Source organism: Chiloscyllium plagiosum, unplaced genomic scaffold (assembly GCF_037043375.1).
Source record: "Chiloscyllium plagiosum isolate Xiang-an unplaced genomic scaffold, Cpla_swu_hap1 HiC_scaffold_1, whole genome shotgun sequence".
Taxonomy (NCBI): domain Eukaryota; kingdom Metazoa; phylum Chordata; class Chondrichthyes; order Orectolobiformes; family Hemiscylliidae; genus Chiloscyllium; species Chiloscyllium plagiosum.
In genome coordinates this window covers 153,949,680-153,972,998 of record NW_028270139.1, presented here as the reverse complement: position 1 = coordinate 153,972,998, position 23,319 = coordinate 153,949,680, and the positions used below count along the sequence as shown (strand labels likewise).

General features: G+C 43.3%; 1 protein-coding gene across 1 annotated transcript in view; it reads right to left on the bottom strand.

Moving 5' to 3' along the window:
- Positions 1–12,897: 12,897 nt before the first annotated feature.
- Positions 12,898–23,319, bottom strand: part of LOC122553576 (sperm flagella and cilia-associated protein 1-like) — an 83,840-nt gene continuing 73,418 nt past the window's right edge. Inside the window, exon 7 of the mRNA XM_087991699.1 lies at positions 12,898–16,369. Within this exon, the coding sequence (XP_087847825.1) occupies positions 16,268–16,369 (102 nt within the window). The 3' untranslated portion in view covers positions 12,898–16,267. The remainder of the gene's footprint in view (positions 16,370–23,319) is intronic.

Here is a 23,319-nt window from a genome sequence, read left to right as displayed (position 1 = left end):
AGGGGCCTTTTTGATAGGTCTTGCAGCTTCCTCCCTCAAAGGAAGAGGCACTTATTCTGTGCAGTTATGGTCACGACCATTTATTTTTCTCATGGTGTAATGCCAATTTCCAGCACACTGGAAGGACAAAGCAGGTACCTGTTGGGCAGTTGATTCAAGCCACCAGACCCCTGAACATCCAGACCCCTTTCTTGATAACCCTTCCAATGAATGCAACAGGTTTTGCACCTCCCCAGAACCCTGGCCAATTCACCTACATCATGGAGCCAGGTTTGCTCATCCACTTTCCACACTTAAAGTCAGGGTGCTCCTGGCCATGCATTACCACTTTCCCATCCAGGCTTTGTCATGTCCCCTCCTTATAAATACAATTGCTATCCTTGTAATTGTCATCCCTCAACACCGGCAACCTCCAGCAAAAATGGGTTCCTAAATCTCCTTCGCATGGCAACACTTCCCTTCTTAACCTTACCTATATTCTACCTTTCTCTTAGTTTCTCTGGATGAACCTAATGGACTAACTGCTACAGATCATCAGGACTGCCTGTTACCCACTCCCTGGACTACAGAGGTACAGAGTCTGTGGCTGAGAATGTTCTGACCAGAGCACTATGGCCAATCCCCCAGTCTAGTACAGGAGGCTGCCCTGAGCTACTGTGCTGGGGCTCCTGGCTATGGAGTACCAACATGGACTTTAGAATCATAGAATACTAATAGTGCAGAAAGAGGCCATTTGGTCCATTAAATCTGCACCAACCCTTCAAAGAGTATCCCTCTCCATACCCTGTTGCCATAACCTCACATTTCCAATGGCTTAACTGACTAAGCCTACACAATCCTGGCCAGTGCACCCAACCTGCACATCTTTGGACTGTGGGAGAAAACTCATGCAGACATGGGGAGAATGTGCAAATTCCAGATAGAGAATGGAATCGAACCTAGGATCCTGGCACTGTGAGGCAGCAGTGCTAACTATTGAGTCACTGTGCCATCCTTTGGTGAGAATTATCCCCTAAGACATTGAGACATGGCTGGTTGCTTGCTGAACGTACTGTGTGTTTGCTACATAAGCTGCTGGCAAATGCAAGCAGGTGTGAGATTGAAATAACATGGTATCATGCAGTAAGATAGGAGCCTCTCAGAGTGAGGACTGCTGACCAATAAAGTCCATCTACACAATGTGCTTCTGTGACTGCCCTAATTGGCCGAGCAGGGCAAGATAGGGATGCTGCGAAGATCCAGGTAGGCACTCGGAAGAGGTCTCAAGAAAGGTCACTGGATCCGAAACATTAACAATGCTTTCTTTCCACAGATGCTACCAGACTTGCTGAGTTTCTCCAGCAATTTCTGTTTTTATTTCTGATTTGCAACATCGGTAGTTCTTCGTTTTCTTTTGTTTCGTAACATCTATCAGCATGTTGATTTGGAAAATATCTAAGAAGGAGGGGGAGAAAATTACCTCAATCTCCTGATTGTAAATATTCCGTGTACTCTGAGGGCAGTTTGAACTGAGTTCCTAGTTGGCCTGAAGGTACAATTCAAATCTCTGTCTTCCTTCGCAGTAAATTAACAATCTCACTGAGAGATCTCACAGATGACTACAGTGGTAAATGGAAAATATCAGAAACGCTTTCCAAGTCTTTGTCTAAAATTATGCTTAAAGAAGCATTTGCAATCCTCAGAAAATATATTTATTTCAAGTATTTAGATCATAATGTGAGTAAATATGATTTTACACCAAAGTTTGTTAAAAATCAGGTAAATAATTCTAAATCGCTTACTTTTAAATTGGCATCCTGCTTTGTAGAAGGAGATTGTGAATAAAAATTGTCAGATGTTGATAAAATCATTTTCAGTTATTGCACCTCTAATTTCAAACCAAAATAAGTAAATCAATTTTTTTTTCATGTAAATGCTCTAGTTTAGTCACCCTGTGCATTTTTATAAGAACAGCAGAAGACTATATAAGTTTGGAGAATAACACCATTTGATCCCTGAACTCTGGGTTGTGAGGGAATTTAATTCATCGATATAGCTTACCCTCAAGAAAGATCACCCTGTAGATGATTGGTGGCAGGATAGGTTTGTTGGTAAATTTCATTTGTAGTACTAACTTATTGTCTGCTGACAAAACGTTTCATTGTCAAATAGTTGAGATTGCTCAGAGTCTAAATTTTGAAATGTGAACTAAGGAAATAAATAATGAACCAAACTGATCTAAAATTGTAGCCCATCTATACAGCTCCAGTCAGTCACATCACTTCAGTGACTTAACATTAAGGAGATCTAGTGTTTTGATTCATGGCTCTCCAGGGCAATGATGCTATGCTATTGATATTACTGGAGGGTCTCTCTTGAGAGACCTAGAGGTGCAGGTAGATAGTTCCTTGAACATGGTGTCACAAATAGACAGAGTGGTGAATAAGGTATTTGGCACACTTGCCTTCATTGGTCGGAGCATTGAGAACAGGAGTTAGACGTGAAGTTACAGCTGTACAAGACATTGGTCAGCCACATTTGGTGTACTGCGTACAATTCTGGTCACCCTGCTATAAGGATGATGTTATAAAACAGGAAAGGATAGATTTACAAGAATGTTATCAAGACTAGATGTTTGAGCTATAGGAAGAGGCTGGATAGACTGGCACTTTTTTCCCTGGATGGTAGTAGGCTGAGGGGTAACCTTATAAAGGTTTATACAGTCATGAGGGGTGTAAATAAGTTGAATAGCCAAGTCTTTGCCCCGGGGTAGGAGAATCCAAAACTAGAGGGCATAGGTTTAAGCTGAGAGGGCAAAGATTTAAAAGGAACTTGAGGGATAACTTTTTCACACAGAGGGTGGAACGAGCTGCCAGAGAAAGTGGCAGAAGTGAATACAATTACAAGACTTAAAAGGCATCAGGATGGATCAAAGGAAAGGAAATGTATAGAGGGATATGGGACAAATGTAGACAAATGGGACTAGTTCAGTTCAGAAAACTGGGTCAGCATAGTTGGGTTGGGCTTAAGAGTCTGTTTCAGTGCTGGATGACTCTGTGCTAGTATTCACAATAAATCAGAAAATGTTCTATTTTATCAGGAGAGCAATGTACAATGTACTGTTTCTTGCTAAAATGTATGTACTTTTCAGACGACAAAGTGCAATTATTGTGCTCAGAGGCAATATTCTGCCAGACTCACTTGAAATTAGCATATGGTATGAGCTGTGGTATTTTCTTATAATCAGGTGTGACATCAGAAGTGTGATGACACAAAAATACATCTGCATCTGTTGTTTTTGCCGTGTTCAAATGCACAACGTATCCAAGTAGTGAAGTCCAACATGGGAAAGTGTGAGGTCATGCACTTTGGTCAGAAGAATAGAGACATGGACTATTTTCTCAATGGGGAAAAAATTCAGAAGTCTGAAGTGCAAAGAGACTTGGGAGTTCTGGTTCAGGATTCTCTCAAAGCAGGTTGAGTTAGTAGTTAGGAAGGCAAATGCCATGATGGCATTTATTTTGAGTGGACTTGAATATAAAAGCAGGGGTATACTTCTGAGGGTCTATAAGGTTCTGGTCAGACCACATTTGGAGTATTGGGCACAGTTTTGAGCTCCATATGCTGGAGGATATACTGACCCTGGAGTATGTTCAGAGGAGGTTCACGAGAATGGTCCCAGGAATGAAAAGCTTAACACATGAGGAACATTTGAGAACTCTGGGTTAATACTGGATGGAGTTTAGAAGAATGAGGAGGAATCTAATTGAAACTCACAGAATACTGAATAGCCTGGACAGAGTAGATGTTGGGAAGATGTTTCCACTGGTAGGAGAGACTAGGACCTGAGGGCACAGCATTAAAGTAAGGGGAAGACCTTTTACAATGGAGATAAGGATAAACATCTTCAGCCAGAGAATGGTGAATCTATGGAACACATTGCCATGGAAGGTTGTGGAGGCCAGGCCATTGAGTATACTTCAGACAAAGACTGAGATAGATAGATTCTTGAGTATCAAGGGGATCAAGGAGTACTGGGAGAAAGTGGGAGAATGGGGTTGAGAAACCTATCTGCCATGTTTGAATGGTGGAGCAGACTTACTGGGCTCAATGGCATAATTTCTACTCCTATGTCTCATGGTCTTTAATAATTATACACTACTAATGTTAATTCAGCATCTGCAAAATGTTCACCTACTTTTAGAAACCAATATTATCAATGGTGTTCTCAATAAACATCGTAAACATATCAAATAAATATTAATGCATTGGAAATCAATCCCAGTCATAATTCCTTATGGCAGCTGATTGCTGAAGAAGCCTTCTTTTAACACGACCCCAAAATCAGTTTGTGAAAAATAATACTCTGACAACTGGTGGTATACAAGCCACTCAATATTAAATTATGAAACACAGCCCCATGTGTGGTTGTGAATGGGACTCAGCAATATTCTGGCTAAAACTGTTAATTGGATTGGGAGATAACAGATGGTCACCTTTTTATATACACACCAATAAGGTATCTTCTAATCATTCGTTTTGACCTAATTAATTACAAATGGAAGTAATGAATACGTTGGGGTTCCTAGTCTTTTGCCACTGCAATTGCCTTCAACGTCTCACAAAGGGAGACATTTACAGGCCTGGCCCATGACTTTCATCACTTTGCTGTCATCCCTGTGGCAGGATACAGGATAAATTAGGAGAGTAGGCTATTCTGTCTCTGAAGCCTGTTTTTCTGTTTGATAAGGTCTTGCTGATCCGACTCTGACCTCAACTCTACCTGCCTGTTTATAGAGTCATAGAGTTATACAGGTGTACAGCATGGAAACAGACCCTTCGGTCCAACTCGTCCATGCTGACCAGAAATCCCAACCCAATTTAGTCCCACCTGCCAGCACCCGGCCCATATCCCTCCAAACCCTTCCTATTCATATACCCATCCAAATGCCTCTTAAATGTTGCAATTGTACCAGCCTCCACCACTCCCTCTGGCAGCTCATTCCATACCCGTACCACCCTCTGTGTGAAAAGGTTGCCCCTTAGGTCTCTTTTATATCTTTCCCCTCTCACCCTAAACCTATGCCCTCTAGTTCTGGACTCCCCGACCCCAGGGAAAAGACTTTGTCTATTTACCCTATCCATGCCCCTCATAATTTTGTAAACCTCTACAAGGTCACCCCTCAGCCTCCGACACTCCAGGGAAAACAGCCACAGCCTGTTCAGCCTCTCCCTATAGCTCAAATCCTCCAACCCTAGCAACATCCTTGTAAATCTTTTCTGAACCCTTTCAAGTTTCTCAACATCTTTCCGATAGGAAGGAGACCAGAATTGCACGCAATATTCCAACAGTGGCCTAACCAATGTCCTGTACAGCTGCAACATGACCTGCCAACTCCTGTACTCAATATTCTGACCAATAAAGGAAAGCATACCAAACGCCTTCTTCACTATCCTCTCTACCTGTGACTCCACTTTCAAGGAGCTATGAACCTGCACTCCAAGGTCTCTTTGTTCACAACAGTCCCTAGGACCTTACCATTAAGTGTATAAGTCCTGCTGAGATTTGCTTTCCCAAAATGCAGCACCTCGCATTTATCTGAATTAAACTCCATCTGCCACTTCTCAGCCCATTTCCCCATCTGGTCAAGATCCTGTTGTAATCTGAGGTATCCCTCTTTGCTGTCCGCTACACCTCCAATTTTGGTGTCATCTGCAAACTTACTAACTGTACCTCTTATGCTCGCATACAAATCATTTATGTAAATGACAAAAAGTAGAGGACCCAGCACCGATCCTTGTGGCACCCCACTGGTCACAGGCTTCCAGTCTGAAAAACAACCCTCTACCACCACCCTCTGTCTTCTACCCTTGAGCCAGTTCTGTATCCAAATGGCTAGTTCTCCCTGCAACCTTGCTAATCAGTCTCCCATGGGGAACCTTGTCAAATGCCTTACAGAAGTCCATATAGATCACATCCACTGCTCTGCCCTCATCAATCTTCTTTGTTACTTCTTCAAAAAACTCAATCAAGTTTGTGAGACATGATTTCCCCCGCACAAAGCCATGTTGACTATCCCTAATCAGTCCTTGCCTTTCCAAATACATATACATTCTGTCCCTCAGGATTCCCTCCAATAACTTGCCCACCACTGACGTCTTCACTGGTCTGTAGTTCCCTGGCTTGTCCTTACCACTTTTCCTAAACAGTGGCACCATATTAGCCAACCTCCAGTCTTCCGGCACCTCAGCTGTGACTATCGATGATACAAATATCTCAACAAGAGGCCCAGCAATCACTTCTCTAGCTTCCCACAGAGTTCTCGGGTACACCTGATGAGGTCCTGGGGATTTATCCACCTTTATGCGTTCCAAGAAATCCAGCAGTTCATCCTCTGTAATGTGGACATTTTGCAAGGTGTCACCATCTATTTCCCTACAGTCCATATCTTCCATATCTTGTTCCACAGTAAATACTGATGCAAAATACTCATTTAGTATCTCCCCCATTTTCTTTGGCTCCACACAAAGGCTGCCTTGCTGATCTTTGAGGGGCCCTATTCTCTCCCTAGTACCCTTTGGTCCTGAATATATTTGTAAAACCCTTTGGATTCTCCTTAATTCTATTTGCCAAAGCTATCTCATGTCCCATTTTTGCCCTCCTGATTTTCCTCTTAAGTATACTCCTACTTCCTTTATACTCTTCTAAGGGTTCACTCGATCTATCCTGACTACACCTTACATATGTTTCCTTCTTTTTCTTAACCAAACCCTCAATTTCTTTAGTCATCCAGCATTCCCTATACCTACCAGCCTTCCCTTTCACCCTAACAGGAATATACCTTCTCTGGATTCTTGTTATCTCATTTCGGAAGGCTTCCCATTTTCCAGCCGTCCCTTTACCTGCGGACATCTGCCCCAATCAGTTTTCGAAAGTTCTTGCCAAATACGGTCAAAATTGGCCTTCCTCCAATTTAGAACTTCAACTTTTAGATCTGGTCTATCCTTTTCCATCACTATTTCAAATCTAATAGAATTATGGTCGCTGGCCCCAAAGTGCTCCCCCACTGACACCTCAGTCACCTGCCCTGCCTTATTTCCCAAGAGTAGGTCAGGTTTTGCACCTTCTCTAGTAGGTACATCCACATACTGAATCAGAAAATGTTCTTGTACACACTTAACAAATTCCTCTCCATCTAAACCCTTAACACCATGGCAGTCCCAGTCTATGTTTGGAAAGTTAAAATCCCCTACCATAACCACCTTATTATTCTTACAGATAGCTGAAATCTCCTTACAAGTTTGTTTCTCAATTCCCCTCTGACTATTAGGAAGTGCATAATACAATCCGTGCATAATACAATCCCAATAAGGTGATCATCCCTTTCTTATTTCTCAGTTCCATCCAAATAACTTCCCTGGATGTATTTCCGGAATATCCTCCCTCAGCACAGCTGTAATGCTATCCTTATCAAGAACGCCACTCCCCCTCTTCTTTTGCCTCCCTTTCTATCCTTCCTGTAGCATTTGGATCGTGGAACATTAAGCTGCCAGTCCTGTCCATCCCTGAGCCATATGTTCCATTACTCTTTCCTCTCCTGTTAATGCTTTCCAAGGCTTACTGTGGGATGACCTGTAAAAGCCCGTGAGTCAGGCAGTTTGAGGTACTCCTCAGGATTCTATGAATATGTTTTGGATGGAACAATACAAGTGGAGATGCCCTGGGAATAACAAGCTTCACATTGTAGTAAGGCAACAATGTCTCCTTTAAACACTATTTCTGCCATTGTCAGCTTATTCTCCTTACCTTTCTCTCTCAATGCTTTGCACATCGTAAATATCTTTCATAGAATTCCTACACTTGGAAACAGACCATTTGGCCCAACAAGTCCATAATGACTACCCAGACTCACCACACCCCTCCTACCTGTAAGCCTGCATTTCCCTTGGCCAATCCACCTAACCTGCACATTTTTGGACAGTGGTAGGAAACCGGAGCAGCTGGAGGAAACCTAGGCAAACGTGGGGAGGATGTGCAAACTTCACACAGACAGTCAGCTGAAGCTGGAATTGAACCTGGGTCCTTGGCACTGTGAGGCAGCAGTGCTAACCACTGAGCCTCTGCACTACCCCAAGCCACCTTTAGAGTGCCGTGTCTTGAAGAAGACACGGCAGCCATTTGTATGGATTGAGACTTAACAAAGAGCAACACAGTGAATGCTGAGTTTCTTTCACCTCATTGGTTGATGGGGAAATAATTGTATTAGCCTGGAATATGGAGTATAACTTTCTGTAGTTGATAGCTTGTGGCTTGGATTTGTTTTCTAACTGTTGGAAGTGAAACAGCAGCTTAATTAAGAACCATCTGAATCTGGATCTTCATTAATGACTGAGCTGGGTCATTCTTATTAGAAGCCTATAATCCTTGAACTGAGTACATGCATTTGATGGGTAACAAAGTCTAAATCTTTAAATTGGACAAACCTAATGCATTATACCATTGTTGACATCAAACTAAAATCAACAGTTTCAATTCTGTAGCCTTTCCCGAGGGTTGTAGCTGAAGCTGGACATTCGTTACGTGATCGGGCCGGCCATGTTGTGCTGGAAGCATAACTAAATAGTCAATCTAGTGTGATTTGAGCGGGACTTGTAAGACTGCTGTAGCTAGGCATCTCAAGAAGTGTGACCTACAACAGAGTGCAGCAGTTGAGTGTCTCAACGAGTTAAGCAGAGGAAGGAACAGGACAGGCAACACATAGGCTTTTTGAAGCAAAAAGATACGGCAGAATTGCAAGGCAGCTATTTAGCCAATGATACCCACAGTGGGGTAGGACTATACAATCCTCAAACAAAATAGGCTTAAAGGCGATACAATAGGAAAATTGGCAAACATGACACTTTACTTAAATGCATGCAATATTATTGATTTTGCCTAAACGAAACAGCTCTTTTGAGTCCAGTATTGGCCAGTATCCTAAGCTTTAATGTAAAATAAAAGTCTTTAGGGTTTGGGTGTCATGTCTTTTTTACTTTCTTTTCTTTAAATAGCTTGTGAAATATAAGGTTAATACTGGCATGTATAAAAGAAAATGACAATAAAGAGCAGTGATACTGGATTAATCAATTAATGAAATAAAATATGACAGAAATGCCTGATTGGGTGATGTGTTGCTGCTGAAGCATGTGTATGTTGCTGGACACAAGATGATTAACTGTGAATACATCTGTAGCAAATGTTTGCAGTTCCAACAAATTGGAAGTGAAATCCAAGCTGCAGACATAATGCAGCATCAAGGATGGGAAAGCTCCCTGGACATGTTGCTCCAAAAGAAGTCACTCCCCTTAGGCTAGGTCATTCAAATTTGGTCTATGATCACACAGGTATGGGGACTAGAGAGGTTGCTTTCAAGGAGCCTCAACCCCTGCTACAGAACAACAGTAATGAAATTCTCACAAACTGTAGACCGCACGGAGGTTGAGTGAACCCTGTAACGGTGTTGCACAGAACTATTCAAGTGTGGGGAGACAATGGAAATGTAGCAGTAGTAGGGGACAACAGTAGTCGCTAAAGTCCTAGAAGACGATAGGGCTGCTGTCTTAGGTGAGGTTGAGAAGGTGGGACCTTCATGGTGACCTCAGCGGTGTGCTTTTGCCATTACTCTTCATTGCAAGCCAGATGTCTAGACAATTGAGGGACTAGACACTGTTCTCTGTAGTTGTGGCTCCCAAAGGTTATGTTGCCTGCCCAGTGTCATGACATTTCCTCAAGATGGAGAGAAACTTAGAGTGGCAGGGGCATTTAGTTGTCATCATTGATATTGACATTGTCTGAACTAGAAAGAAGATTCTCCTGAGGGATTTTGAATAGTTCGGGCTTAAGTTGAAAAACAGAACTTCCAAGGTAATGATCTCTGGTTTATTACCTGGGGCACGGGCAAGCTGGCATGGGCAAGTAAGGTTAATGAGTCAAACACGCAGGTGAAAGATTGATGAGGGAGGAATGGGTTTCAGTTCATGGGGCATTGGCACCAGTACTGAGTAGAAGGGAGTCATTCTGGTGTGATGAGCTTCATTTGAACCATGTGAGACCAGCATACTGGCAGATTGAATAACTCAGGCTGTAATCAGAGCTTTAAACTAATGGAGGGACAGTTACTAGACTCAGGATAGGTAACAAAGCAAAAAGATATGGCAGAATTGCAAAACAGCAATGATACTGAGAGTGGGTCAGGACAACTGTACAAATGTAAAAAGAAGATTAGCTTAAAGGGGAAAAAAAGGAAGATGAGCAAAAATTATGCCTCTTTAGTTAAATGCACGCAATATTAGAAAGAAAATAAATGAATTAACAACACAAATAAAGGTTACTGGGTATGATCTTACATATGGCTATCCATTACATCATGGCAAGAAAATCAAATCAAGAAAATAAATATTGAAAGGTATGTGACTTTTTTTGAAAGAACAGGCAGGAAGAAAAGAGTTAAGAGGTAACTTTACTTTAATGAGTTTTTTAAAAAATTCACTCATGGGATAAGGCCATCACTGACTGGGCCAGCATTTATTGCCTATCCCTAATTGCTCAGAGAGCCAATCACATTGCTTCAGTCTAGAGTCACATGTAGGCTAGACCAGGTAAGGATGGCTGTTTCCTTCCCTAAAGGATGTTAGTGAACTATATGGGTTTTTCCTAACAATCAACAATGGTTTTACGGTCATCACCAGACTCTTAATTTTCGATTCTTTTTTAATTAATTCAAGTTCTACCATCTGCCATGGTGGGATTTGAACTCTAGTAACCAGACCATTAGCTGAGTTTCTGGATTAATAGTCCAACAATAATACTCCCTAGATCATCGCTTCCCCAAATAAGTTCAACAGTTAGAAATGATTTATATGATGGATATACGAAATAACAAGGAAAAGACACTGGTGAAAGTAGTCTATAGGTTCCCTAACAATACCTACAATGTAAGAGAGGGAATAATTCAGATGACAATGAGGATTTTTTGAAAAGGAAGAACATTAATCATGGATGACTTTAATCTTCACATTTTTTGGGAAAATCAATATGGCAGAGGTAACCATGAGGAAGTGAGTTTTGGACAGTATTCTGGAACAATATGTTGTGGATCCAACTGGGAATTTAGGAAATGTGTATTGAGACTGGTTTAATAAGTCATCTCAGCGCAGAAGATCTCTTAGAAAACAGTGCCCATAACATGATACATTTAGCTTGAGAGTGAGAAACTTGGGTTGGAAACAACTATGTTAAACTTAAATTAGAGTAACTACAAAGGAAGGCAGGTACAGTTAGCTGAAGTAAACAGGGAAAGTAGTTTAAAAGATATTTAAGAAAAGTGTTCATGATGCAGGATTTTCTTAAAATTCACTTCAGCGAAAAACGTTTAATCAAGTGGATGAAATAGAGTACGAGAGTAAAATTGCAAGGTAAAAGCTTCTGTAAATATGTGAAAAGAAAAAGATTAGTAAAGACAGAAATTACAGTCAGAAGCCAGGGAAATTATAATGAGGAACAAAGAAAAGACAGACGAATTGAACGCATCCTTTGGTTCTATCGTCACAACAGACTGCAAATAACCTCTCAGAAACCAAGGGTCTGATGAGATACTGGAATTGAAGGAAATCAGTATTATAAGAAAGTGATGCTGGGAAAATTACTGGAATTAAGGGTTAACAAGTCACTGGGGCCTGCTTTCTAAAGGAAGTGGTGCTAGTAATATTGGATGCACTGGTGGTCATCTTCCAAGATTCTATTGACTCTGAAGCAGTCCTGGCAAATTGGATGATGGCAAATAAAACCCCATTTTTCAAAAAGTGAGGCAAAGGGGGAAAAAAAGGAACATTACAGATCAGTTAGCCTAACAAGAAGTTCGAGAAACAACTAACCACCATCACCTTCTCAAGGGCAACTGTGGATGGGCAATAAATGCTTGCTCGCCAGCAGTGCTCATGTCCCATGAATGGGAAAAATACATTAGTAGCGTAGAAAATGCTGGAGTCCAGGAACATTTGGAAAGTATTAACAGAATTGAACAAAGCCACCCTGTGTTTATGAAAGGCAAATCTACTGGAGTTTTTTTGACAATGTGTGGAGTAAAAAGATAAGGGAAAATCAGTGATTGTGGTATATTGGAGTTTTAGAAGGCTTTTGACAAGGTCCCTCATAAGAGGTTAGTAGAAAAAAATTAAAATGTATGAGATGTGAGTGACTGAGTACTGACTGCCAAACACAAAAAAAGAGAGTGAGATTAAATAAGTCATTCTCCGAGTGACAGAATACCACAAGGATCAGTGCTTGGCCCACAGTTAATCACAATATATTTAAGTAATCTGGAGAAGGAACCTAAATGCAACACTTCCAAGTCTGCTGATAACAAACCTGTGTGAGATTATGTGTTGTGAGGAAGATGCAATTAGTTTTCAAGGTGATTTAGCTAAGTTCAGTGTATGGGAAACCGCATAACATAAGTAGTACAACATGGCTAAATGTGAAATTATATGCTTTGGCGTGAGAAACAGAAAGGTAGAGTATTATTTAAGTATTGGTGAATTGTTTTCTTGAACTACTGCTATCCATTTGGTGCAGGTATACCAAATAGTAAGGGCGTCCTAGGACTCTGAGCCAGTGAGGAAGAAGGATGCCAAGGGATAACCCAATCTTTGTTGATCAAGGAAGTTAAGGATAGTATCAAATTGAAAGAGAAAATATATACTTTTGCAAAGATTATTGATAAATTAAAGGATTGGGTAAATTTTAAAGGCCATCAAAAGATGTCCAAAAAAAGTATAAAATAAGATTAGATTGGATTCCCTACAGCATGGAATTAGGCCCTTCAGCCCGACAAGTCCAAACTGACCCTCAGAAGAGTAACCCTCCCAGACTCATTCCCCTACATTTACCCCTGATTAATTAACCTAACACTATGGGCAATTTAGCATGGCCAATTAACCTGACCTATACATCTTTGGATTGTGGGAGGAAACCACAGCACCTGGGGGAAGCCCACGCAGACACGGGGAGAATGTGCAAACTCCACACAGATAGACAGTCACCTGAGGCTGGAATCAAACTCAGATCTCTGGTGCTATGAGGCAGCAGTGCCAAGTCACTGTGGCATCCACGAGGCTCAAAGATAAATAAATGAGAATAAATGAAAATGAACAATAAGAGCTTCTTTAAATACACAAAAAGGATGAACAGGCCAAATTGAAAATAGATCACTTCAAGTACAGAATGGGATAATAATAATGGAACCATAAGGTGGCAGAGGAGTTGAATAAATACTTTGCATCAACCTTCACACTAAAGGATAATAATAGCATTCTAAAAATACTAAAACAAGGGGCAAATGTGGAGAGGAAAAAATGCAATTACTATAAGTAGAGAAATAGTAATAAGGAAACTAATGACTCTAAAGGCTGATGTGTTCCCTGGACCCGGTGGGCTGCATCCTAGGATACTGAATGTCCTGAAGCACTGGTAGTAATCTTTTGGAATCTTTTTGATTCTGAAAAAGTATTGAAAGATTGGAAAACTGCTAGTGTAATAATTTCATTCAAAAAAAGGTGTGAAAAGGTAACTGTAGCTTAATAATGATCATTGGGGAAGTGTTAGACTGCATTTACAACTGAATAATACAGATTAACCATGGGCAGCACAGCTTCATTAAAGGGAAATCATGCCTGATAAATTTATTAGAATTGAGGAGAAAAAAAAAATCAGGATTGACAAAGTGGTCCTAGTTAATATACTATACATAGATTTTCAAAAGGTGTTCAATAAGGTACCACATGTAACGCTACTTAATAAAAATGAATGGCATTGGAATAGGGCTACAAGACAGAGAGTTGGAACTAAAAGGGCATTTTTATGATGGCAACTTGTAAATAGTGGTATGCCACAGGGATCTACGTTCAGACTATAATTACAATATACATTAATAACTTGGATATAGGAAATAAAGATACTATCACCAACTTTGTGATGAGACTAAAATAGGTGGGAAGGCAAATGGTGAGGATGACAAGAAGAGTCTCCAGAGGAATATGGACAGGTTAAGCAAGTGTGCAAAAATGTGGCAGATGGAAGATAATGTGGAAAAATGCAAAGTTTGGAGAAGAATGCAGGAGTTGAATGTCTTTTAAATCGAGAAAGTCTGCAAAAAGCTGTAGCACAGAGAGATTTAGGGGTCACAAAAACCGAGCAGCAGTTAACAGGGAAGGCAAATGGACCGTTAGCTTTTAGTTCAAAGGGAAACAAGTATAAACAGAGGGGAGTTGTCCAAAACTATATGAGGCAATAGTCAGAACATAGCTGGAATATTGTGAACAGCCTGCGTCCCCTTATATAAGAAAAGATACACTTGCATTGAAGGCAGGTTCATTATGTTCGTTCTGGGAATGGAGAGATTTTCTTATGAGGACAGGATGAGTAGGTTAAGCATCTACTCTTTGGACTGAGAAGAATGAGAGAAGACATTATTGGAACATATAATATTCTTATCGGGCTTGACAGGGTAGGTGCAGAGAGATTATTTCCTTTGTGATAAAGTCCATGACCAGAAGGAAAAATTTCAGACTAAGGGGCCATCTATTTAAGACAGAGAAGGGGAAGAATTTCTACTCTCAGAGGGTCGTGAATCTGTGGAATTCTCCATTACAGATGGATGTATTGTCAATTGTACTCAATGCTGAGAAAGACAACATTTCTATCAGTAAGGGAGTCAAGAGTTATGAGGAAAAGAGAGAAAGTGGAAGTGAGGATTATCACATCAGCCATGATTTAATTGAATAGCAGATCAGACTTGATGGATCAAATCACCAACTTCTGTTCCCACAGCTTATGTATGGCCTTATATTCTGGGAGCAACACCATCTTTTCACCCCTGAATAAAGATGATCAAAACTGTTAACCTCATCATCATGAGAAAGAAAATATACTGTGTGTAAATTTTAAATTGTGTGGAAATTTAAACCTGTGGGATGATTTCAAACTAATGGCAGCAACTGGATGAGTACAACAGAATCAAATTAGCTGGAAACATGTTTATGACTGATGCCAAGAAGATTTTCCTTCAAAAAAGGATCACTGCTTGGAATTAATCCCCAGATAAGACAGTAGAATCAAAAACACTGGAGTAATTTTAAAAACAGATGACATGACAGGAAATTGTGGGGTCTTTGAGAGTACAAATATACTTCATTTGTTACAGTGAGGTAAAGGGCCTGCTCATCTGTGTCTATCTTGTGATAAAGTTAAAAATCACATAACACTAGGTTATAGTCCAACAGGTTTACAGTGTAACCCTTTTGCTATGAATTCTGTGTTGTATGGTCATGTTATACAACCACCTGATGAAGGAGCAGCGCTCTGAAAGCTAGTGCTTACAAATAAATCTGTTGGACTGTAACCTGGTTTTGTGTGATTTTTAACTTTGTCCACCCAGTCCATCACCGGCACCTCCAAATCATATCTTGTGATAAGTCACTATTATCAGAACAATAATTGAAATGAGAGCTGTAAAGGTGACACGATCACCACTATTGCTTTGTGGACATAATGTATCGGAGTGAGGCCATTTAGCTCATTATTCTCAACGTTGTTTCTGAGCTTGATGAATTTAGTTACCCTTCTGAGGCGATGCCTGGATAGTATTCTTGCTGGATGGCTAATATAGAGACCCAGGTAATGTCCTGGGGACCTGGGTTCAATGTCTCATGGTGGAATTTGAATTCAATAAAAGTCTGGAAATAAGAGTAGATGAAACCATATCAAGAAAAATCCATCTGGTTCACTTTTGTCTTTTAGGGAAAGAAACTGACATCCTTGCCTGGTCTGGCCAACATGTGACTCCAGATACACAGCAATGTGGTTGATCCTTAAGTGCCTTCTGGGATGGATATTAAAAATACTGAACTAGCCAGCGATACCCTCGTCCCATGAATGAATTGTTAAAGTAAGGATTCTATAAAAAGCTTCAGCGTAGTGGATTAGACATGGGAAAATGGTTGTCACAACCTCGCAGTTTAATCATAGGGTGCATTAATGTCAAAGTCAGGCAAGAATAGGTTCGGATATGGCTGCAGTGCCTGAATTAAATAGCTGTTGCCATATTCATTATACTCAATAGCTGCTACACATTTTCAGTTATGCTGGAAAATATTATCGACTTTTGTTATCCTTATTCTTTAAAACACTGATCTGTAATAGCTTTAAAGAGGGTTGTCATGGCTGAGATGGGAGGAGAATGTAAAGGTACTTTTATCTGTGTTCAGCTTGTTGCACACGTCGTGTAAGGTCATCGATTCGAACGTTTTTCAGGTACAGAAGATGCTCAAGTCGGCGAACTTTCACCTGAAGTATCTGAAACAGAATATCCAGACTAAATTTAAACAGCTGGACTGACACCATTTCAGATCTGCTCTGACATTATCCGAACAAACAGTGACTACACTTCAAAAAAAGTATTGATTTTTAGCAACATGCTTTGTAGTTTCTTCTGGTTGTGGAAGTACAGACGCCTCGCATCCCGGTAATGATCTCCTACAAACCTCTTCCCTCAGACAGGAGATACAGAAGCCTGAACACACACACCAGCAGGTTCAGGAACAGCTTCTTCCTGGCCATTATTAGACCAATGAATGGACTCTCTAGCCTCAAATAATGCTGATCTTGCTGATGTTGATCTTGCCTAGTGCCTGCCCTGTGCAATGAAACCTATATCCTCCAAGTGTTTTTCACTTTATGACCTGTAAATCCTTGCTTACTATGATCTGCCTGTATTGCTTATAAACAAAACTTTTCACTGTACTTAGACACATGTGAAAATAAATAAATCAAATATCAGACAGAACTGAAAATCTCCCTTTACTTCTCTAGTAATGGAGGAAAGATTTATATAGCTGAACTTACATCCACTGGAGGACACTGAATAAGACATGTGATGAACAGGGGAATAAATAGACAGGTATGTATTTGGTCAACTTTTAATAAAGTAAAGCAAAAGAAATACTTGCAGTTGTGTAAATAAAAACAGAAAATGCTGGAGAACCTCAGCAGGTCTGACAGCATCGCTGGACAGAAAACTAAAGCTAATAATTCAAGTCTGATATGACTCTTCTTCAGATCACAGGAGTTCCGGCACCTAAGATTACTAAAAGTTGTAGAAAAAAGATGGGTAGATAGAGAAAAATCATTTCAAAGTGAAACTGGATGGGCTTTTGAGACCTGAGTGCCCTTGTATACCAGTCACTGAACAGTAGGCATGAAGATGCATCAGGTGGTGAAGGAGGCAAATGGTATGCTGGAATTCAGAGTGAGAATACAGAAGCAGAGATGTCATGCTGCAATTGTACAGTGCCTTGGTGAGACCACACTTGGGGTATTGTGTGCAGTTTTAGTCTCCAAATCGATGGAAGGGTGTTCTGGCTATGAAGGGTGTGCAGAAAAATGTTTACCAGATGGATTATTGAGATAGCAGGACGTGAAGAGAAATTATTTAATCTATATCTATATAATCAGATAGGACTATAATCACTGAGATTCTGGATCAGTGGTGCTGGAAGAGAAACCAGATTCTAGATCAGTGGTGCTGGAAGACAAACCAGATTCTGGATCAGTGGTGCTGGAAGAGAAACCAGATTCTGGATCAGTGGTGCTGGGTCTAGTAGAATGAGAGGGGATCTCATAGAAAATTCTCATGGGAGTAGACAGGGTAGATACAGGAAGGATATTCCTTATAACTTGGGAATCCAGAACAAAGGCCACAGTTTAAGGATATGAGCTAGGTTTTTAGGATTGAAATGAGGAGAAATTTCTTCACCCAGATAGTGGTGAACCTGTGGAATTCTCTGTCATAGAAAGTGGCTGAGGTCAAAATATTCAATGTTTTCAAAAGGAGTTAGATAGGCATAGTTCTTAGGGCTAAAGAGATAAAAGGGCATGAGGAGAAATTGAGAACACGGTACGATAAGAGGTGAGGAGGAATTTATTTTCTCAGAGGGTAGAGAATCTGGAACAAAAACAGAAATGCTGGAAAAACTCAACACATCTGGCAGAACACAGAATTGATGCTTTGGCTAGGAAATTTCCCCTACCCTAATTTTTTTTATGCAGAACATAGGGTAGGGGAAAGGGTAAGGTGTAAACAACAGGTAGAGATAGAGCCCAAAGACAGAAGCACAGTTGGACAGACAAAAGGTTGGATAATGATCAGCCTAAGAGATTGGGGACTAATGGTGGCCAACAATGGACTATGTGTAATTGGGGGAGGCAATGGCCTAGTGGTATTATTGCTGGACTGTTAATCCAGAGACCCAGGTCATGTTCTGGGGAGCTGCGTTTGAATCCTGTCATGGCAGATGGTGGAATCTGAATTTTTTTAAAAATCTGAAATTAAGAGTCTAATGATGACGATGAATCCATTGTCAGTTGTCAGGAAAAGCCCATCTCGTTCACTAGTGTCCTTTAGGGAAGGAAACTGCCACTATTTCAGAACCAGAGGAATGTTGTTGACTCTTAACAGTTAGGGATTGGCAATAAATGCTCGCCTAGCCAGTGATGCCCTCAACCCGTGAATGAATTTTTTAAAAATAGCAAACTATCTGATAACAAGGCTTGATGTGTGGGGGTTGGGATAAGGGCGTGGGAGAGCTGAAACCCTGAAACTGTTGAACTCAATATTGAGTCCAGAAGGCTGTAGAGTTCCCAAACTGAAAATGAGGTGTTGTTCTTCCAGCTTGTGCTGAATTTTGCTGGAGCACTGTAGCAAGCCTGAGACAGAGATTTTGTTCGGAGAATATGATGGTGTGGTAAAGTGGCATGCAACTGAAGCTCAGGGTCTTTTTTATGAAGCGGTCACCCAGTCTACGCTTCGTTTCCCCAATGTACAGGAGACCAGTGACTGCAGCAGACTAGATTGAATGAAGTGCAGGTAAAGCGCTACTTCACTTGGAAGGTATGTTTGGGCCCTTGGATACTGAGGAGGGAGGGAGTAAACAGGCAGGTATTACACCTTCTGCCATTTAGGGGAAGGTGCCATGAGCCCTGGGGGTTGTTGAGAGTGAAGGATGAGTGGACCAGGGTATCCTGGAGGGAATGGTCCTTGTGGAAGGCGAACAAGGGAGGGAAGGGGAATGTGTGTCAGGTGGTGGCATCTCACTGGAGATGGTAGAAATAACAGCGAATGAGCCTTTGGATGTGGAAGCTGGGAGGGGTGGTAGGTGAGTACAAGGGGGACCCTTTTGCTGTTGAGGAAGGAAAGAGAGGAGGTGAGGGCTGAAGTGTGGGGGATGGGTCAGACTCAGCTGAGGGCTCTGTTAACAATGGTGCTAGGAAATTCTCGTTTGAGGAAGGAGGAGGTCTCTTGTCGAAGTTGGCATCATCAGAACAGATGTGACAGAAATGGAGAAACTGACAGAATGAAATAGAGTTTTTACAGGAAGCAGGGTGTGAGCATTTGTAGTCAAGGTAGCTATGGAAGTTGGTGGGCTTGCAGCGGATATTGACAGCCAGCCATATCCCCAGAAATGAAAACATAGATGTCGAGGAAGGGGAGGAGTCAGAAATGGACCATGTGAGGGTGAGAGCAGGGTGGAAATTGGAAAGGTTTATCAATTTTGCTTCCAATTCCGGATGAGAGAGGAAAGCAGCAACAATGATATCATCGATATATCAGAGGAAGAGTTGTGGTGGGGGCCAGGACAGGGAATGTTCCACGTGCCCCACATAGAGACAGTCAACACTGGGCCCCATGTGCATACTAATGGCCATCCATCTGACCTGAAGAAAATGAGAGATGTTAGAAGAGAGGTTAGGCAAAAGTGAGGACTGCAGATGCTGGAAACCAGAGTCTACATTACAGTGGTGCTGGAAAAGCACAGCTGGTCAGGCAGCATCCGAGGAGCAGGAAAATCGACATTTCAGGCAAAAGCCCTTCATCAGGAATGGAGGCAGGGTGGAGAGATAAATGGAGGTGGGGGGGGAGCTGGGGAGAAGGTAGCAAAGAGTACAGCAGGTGAATGGAGGTGGGGATGGAGTTAATAGGTCAAAGGGGAGGGTGGAGCAGAGAAGTAGGAAGGGAGATTGGCAGGTAGGATAGGTCATGAAGACGGTGCTGAGCTGGAAGTTAGGAACTGAGGTAAGGTGGGGGGGGGGGGGGGGGGGGAGGGGAAATGAGGAAACTGATGAAGTCCACATTGATGCCCTGTGGTTGGAGTGTTCCAGGGCGGAAGATGAGGTGTTCTTTCTCCAGGCGTCAGGTGGTGAGGGAGCAGCGGTAGAGGAGGCCCAGGACCTGCATGTCCTCGGCAGAGTAGGAGAGAGAGTTGAAATGTTGGGCCACAGGGTGGTGGGGCTTATTGGTGTGGGTGTCCCGTAGATGTTCCCTAAAGTGCTCTGCGAGGAGGTGTCCAGTCTCCCCAATGTAGAGAAGACAACAGATACAATAAATGACATTGGTGGATGTGTAGGTGAAACTTTAATGGATGTGGAAGGCTCCTTTGGGGCCTTGGATGGAGGTGAGGGAGGAGGTGTGGGCGCAGGCTTTGCAATTCATGTGGAGGCAGGGGAAGGTGCCAGGACAGGAGGGAGAGTTGTTGGGGGGGCATGGACCTGACCAGGTAGTCACGGAGGGAACGGTCTTTGCGGAAGGCGGAAAGGGGTGGGGAGGAAATATATCCCTGGTGGTGGGGTCCGTTTGGAGGTGGCGGAAATGTCGGCAGATGATGCAGTTTATGCGAAGGTTGCTAGGGTGGAAGGTGAGGATTTATCTTAGAACAGAAGTTGTTGAGGGTGAGGATGAGCTCGGCCAGGCGGAAGTGGGTGGTAGAGGATGGTTCAGGCCTTTGTTCCAGGAAGAAGCCCTGAGGTCATCATAATGGGGGAATGACCATGTAAATGAATTGCATGTCCGTGGTAAAGAGGGGACAGCTGGAGCCTGCAAACTGGAAATTCCGGAAGTGACGCGAAGTGTCAAGGGAATCGTGAACGTAAGTGGGAAGAGACCGGACAAGGAGAGTAAAAATCAAGTCAGGGTAGTGAATCTGGTATTCTTTGCCAGAGAGGGCTATGACTCCTAGAGTCCTCACAGTGTGGAAACAGACCATTTGACCCAACAGGTCCACGCTGACCCTCTGAAGTGTATCCCACCAGACCCGTTCCCCTAATTTACATTTACCCTTGACTAATGCACCTAACCTACACATCCCTGAACACTATGAGCAATTTAGCATGGCCAATTCACCTAACCTGCACATCTTTGGACTGTGGGAAGAAACAGGAGCACCCGGAGGAAACCCACGCAGACATAGGGACTCCACACAGTCGCCTGAGGCTGGAATCAAACCTGGGATCCTGGCACTGTGAGGCAGCAGTGCTAACCACTGAGCCACTGTGTCAAGTCATTAAATATGTATATTCAGTGCTGAGGTAGACATATTTCTAAATCAATAAGGGAATCAGGGGTTATGGGGAAAAGCCAGAGAAGTAGATATGAAGATTATGAGATCAGCCATATCTTATTGAATAATACAGCAGATCCAATGAGCGGAATGGCCTTTAAATGGCCTTTATCTGTTCCCATGTTTTGTGGTTATGGTCTAAATAAACTTGTAGGTCACATGAGTAGGGAAATAAAAACTGATTGAATTGCTCTAAAGAGAGCTGGAATGGACTCAACGTACTGAATTCTTCTTTGCTGTACAATAAAACTGCCTTTATTGTCATGTACACTTGAATGAGTGCAGTGAAAAGTTTGTAATGTCGCCTCTCAGTGCCATCTTAGGTACAGATACTTGAAGTGTTGTTACAGTGTAGAAAAATAGTTTAGCATGGGAATAGTGTTTAAAAGTCCAGAATGATAAAAGTGACCATAAGTACTTTTAGTTCCAGTCCATCTCCAACACAAGTCAGTGCCGTCCTGCCCCAGAACATGAGGCCACACTGCCCCACATGCCAGCCTCCGTCCAGGACTCGCTCCAGGACTCGACTGTGCTCGCTCTGCTCTGGGAATCAGCCTGCTCACTCCACTGTGGGACACGACCCGTGCTCGCTCTGCTGCTCTGGGAATCAGCCTGCTCACTCCACTGTGGGACACGACCCGTGCTCACTTTGCTGCTCTGGGAATCAGCCTGCTCACTCCTCTGTGGGACACGACCCGTGCTCGCTCTGCTGCTCTGGGAATCAGCCTGCTCACTCCGCTGTGGGGCTTGACCCATGCTTGCTTCTCCGCTCCGGGAATCAGCCTGCTCACTCCACTGTGGGACACACCCGTGCTCGCTCTGCTGCTCTGGGAATCAGCCTACTCACTCCGCTCTGGGACACGACCCGTGCTCGCTCTGCTGCTCCGGGAATCAGCCTGCTCACTCCGCTGTGGGACACGACCCGTGCTCGCTTCTCCGCTCCAGGAATCAGCCTGCTCACTCCGCTGTGGGACACGACCCGTGCTCGCTCTGCTGCTCTGGGAATCAGCCTGCTCACTCCGCTGTGGGACACGACCCGTGCTCGCTCTGCTGCTCTGGGAATCAGCCTGCTCACTCCGCTGTGGGACATGACCCGTGCTCGCTCTGCTGCTCTGGGAATCAGCCTGCTCACACCACTGTGGGACACGACCCATGCTCGCTCTGCTGCTCCGGGAATCAGCCTGCTCACTCCGCTGTGGGGCTTGACCCATGCTCGCTTCTCCGCTCCGGGAATCAGCCTGCTCACTCCACTGTGGGACACACCCGTGCTCGCTCTGCTGCTCTGGGAATCAGCCTGCTCACTCCGCTGTGGGACACGACCCGTGCTCGCTCTGCTGCTCTGGGAATCAGCCTGCTCACTCCGCTCTGGGACACGACCCGTGCTCGCTCTGCTGCTCCGGGAATCAGCCTGCTCACTCCGCTGTGGGACACGACCCGTGCTCGCTTCTCCGTTCCAGGAATCAGCCTGCTCACTCCGCTGTGGGACACGACCCGTGCTCGCTCTGCTGCTCCGGGAATCAGCCTGCTCACTCCGCTGTGGGACACGACCCGTGCTCGCTTCTCCGCTCCAGGAATCAGCCTGCTCACTCCGCTGTGGGACACGACCCGTGCTCGCTCTGCTGCTCCGGGAATCAGCCTGCTCACTCCACTGTGGGACACGACCCGTGCTCGCTTCTCCGCTCCAGGAATCAGCCTGCTCACTCCGCTGTGGGACACGACCCATGCTCGCTTCTCCGCTCCAGGAATCAGCCTGCTCACTCCGCTGTGGGACACGACCCGTGCTCGCTCTGCTGCTCTGGGAATCAGCCTGCTCACTCCGCTGTGGGACACGACCCGTGCTCGCTCTGCTGCTCC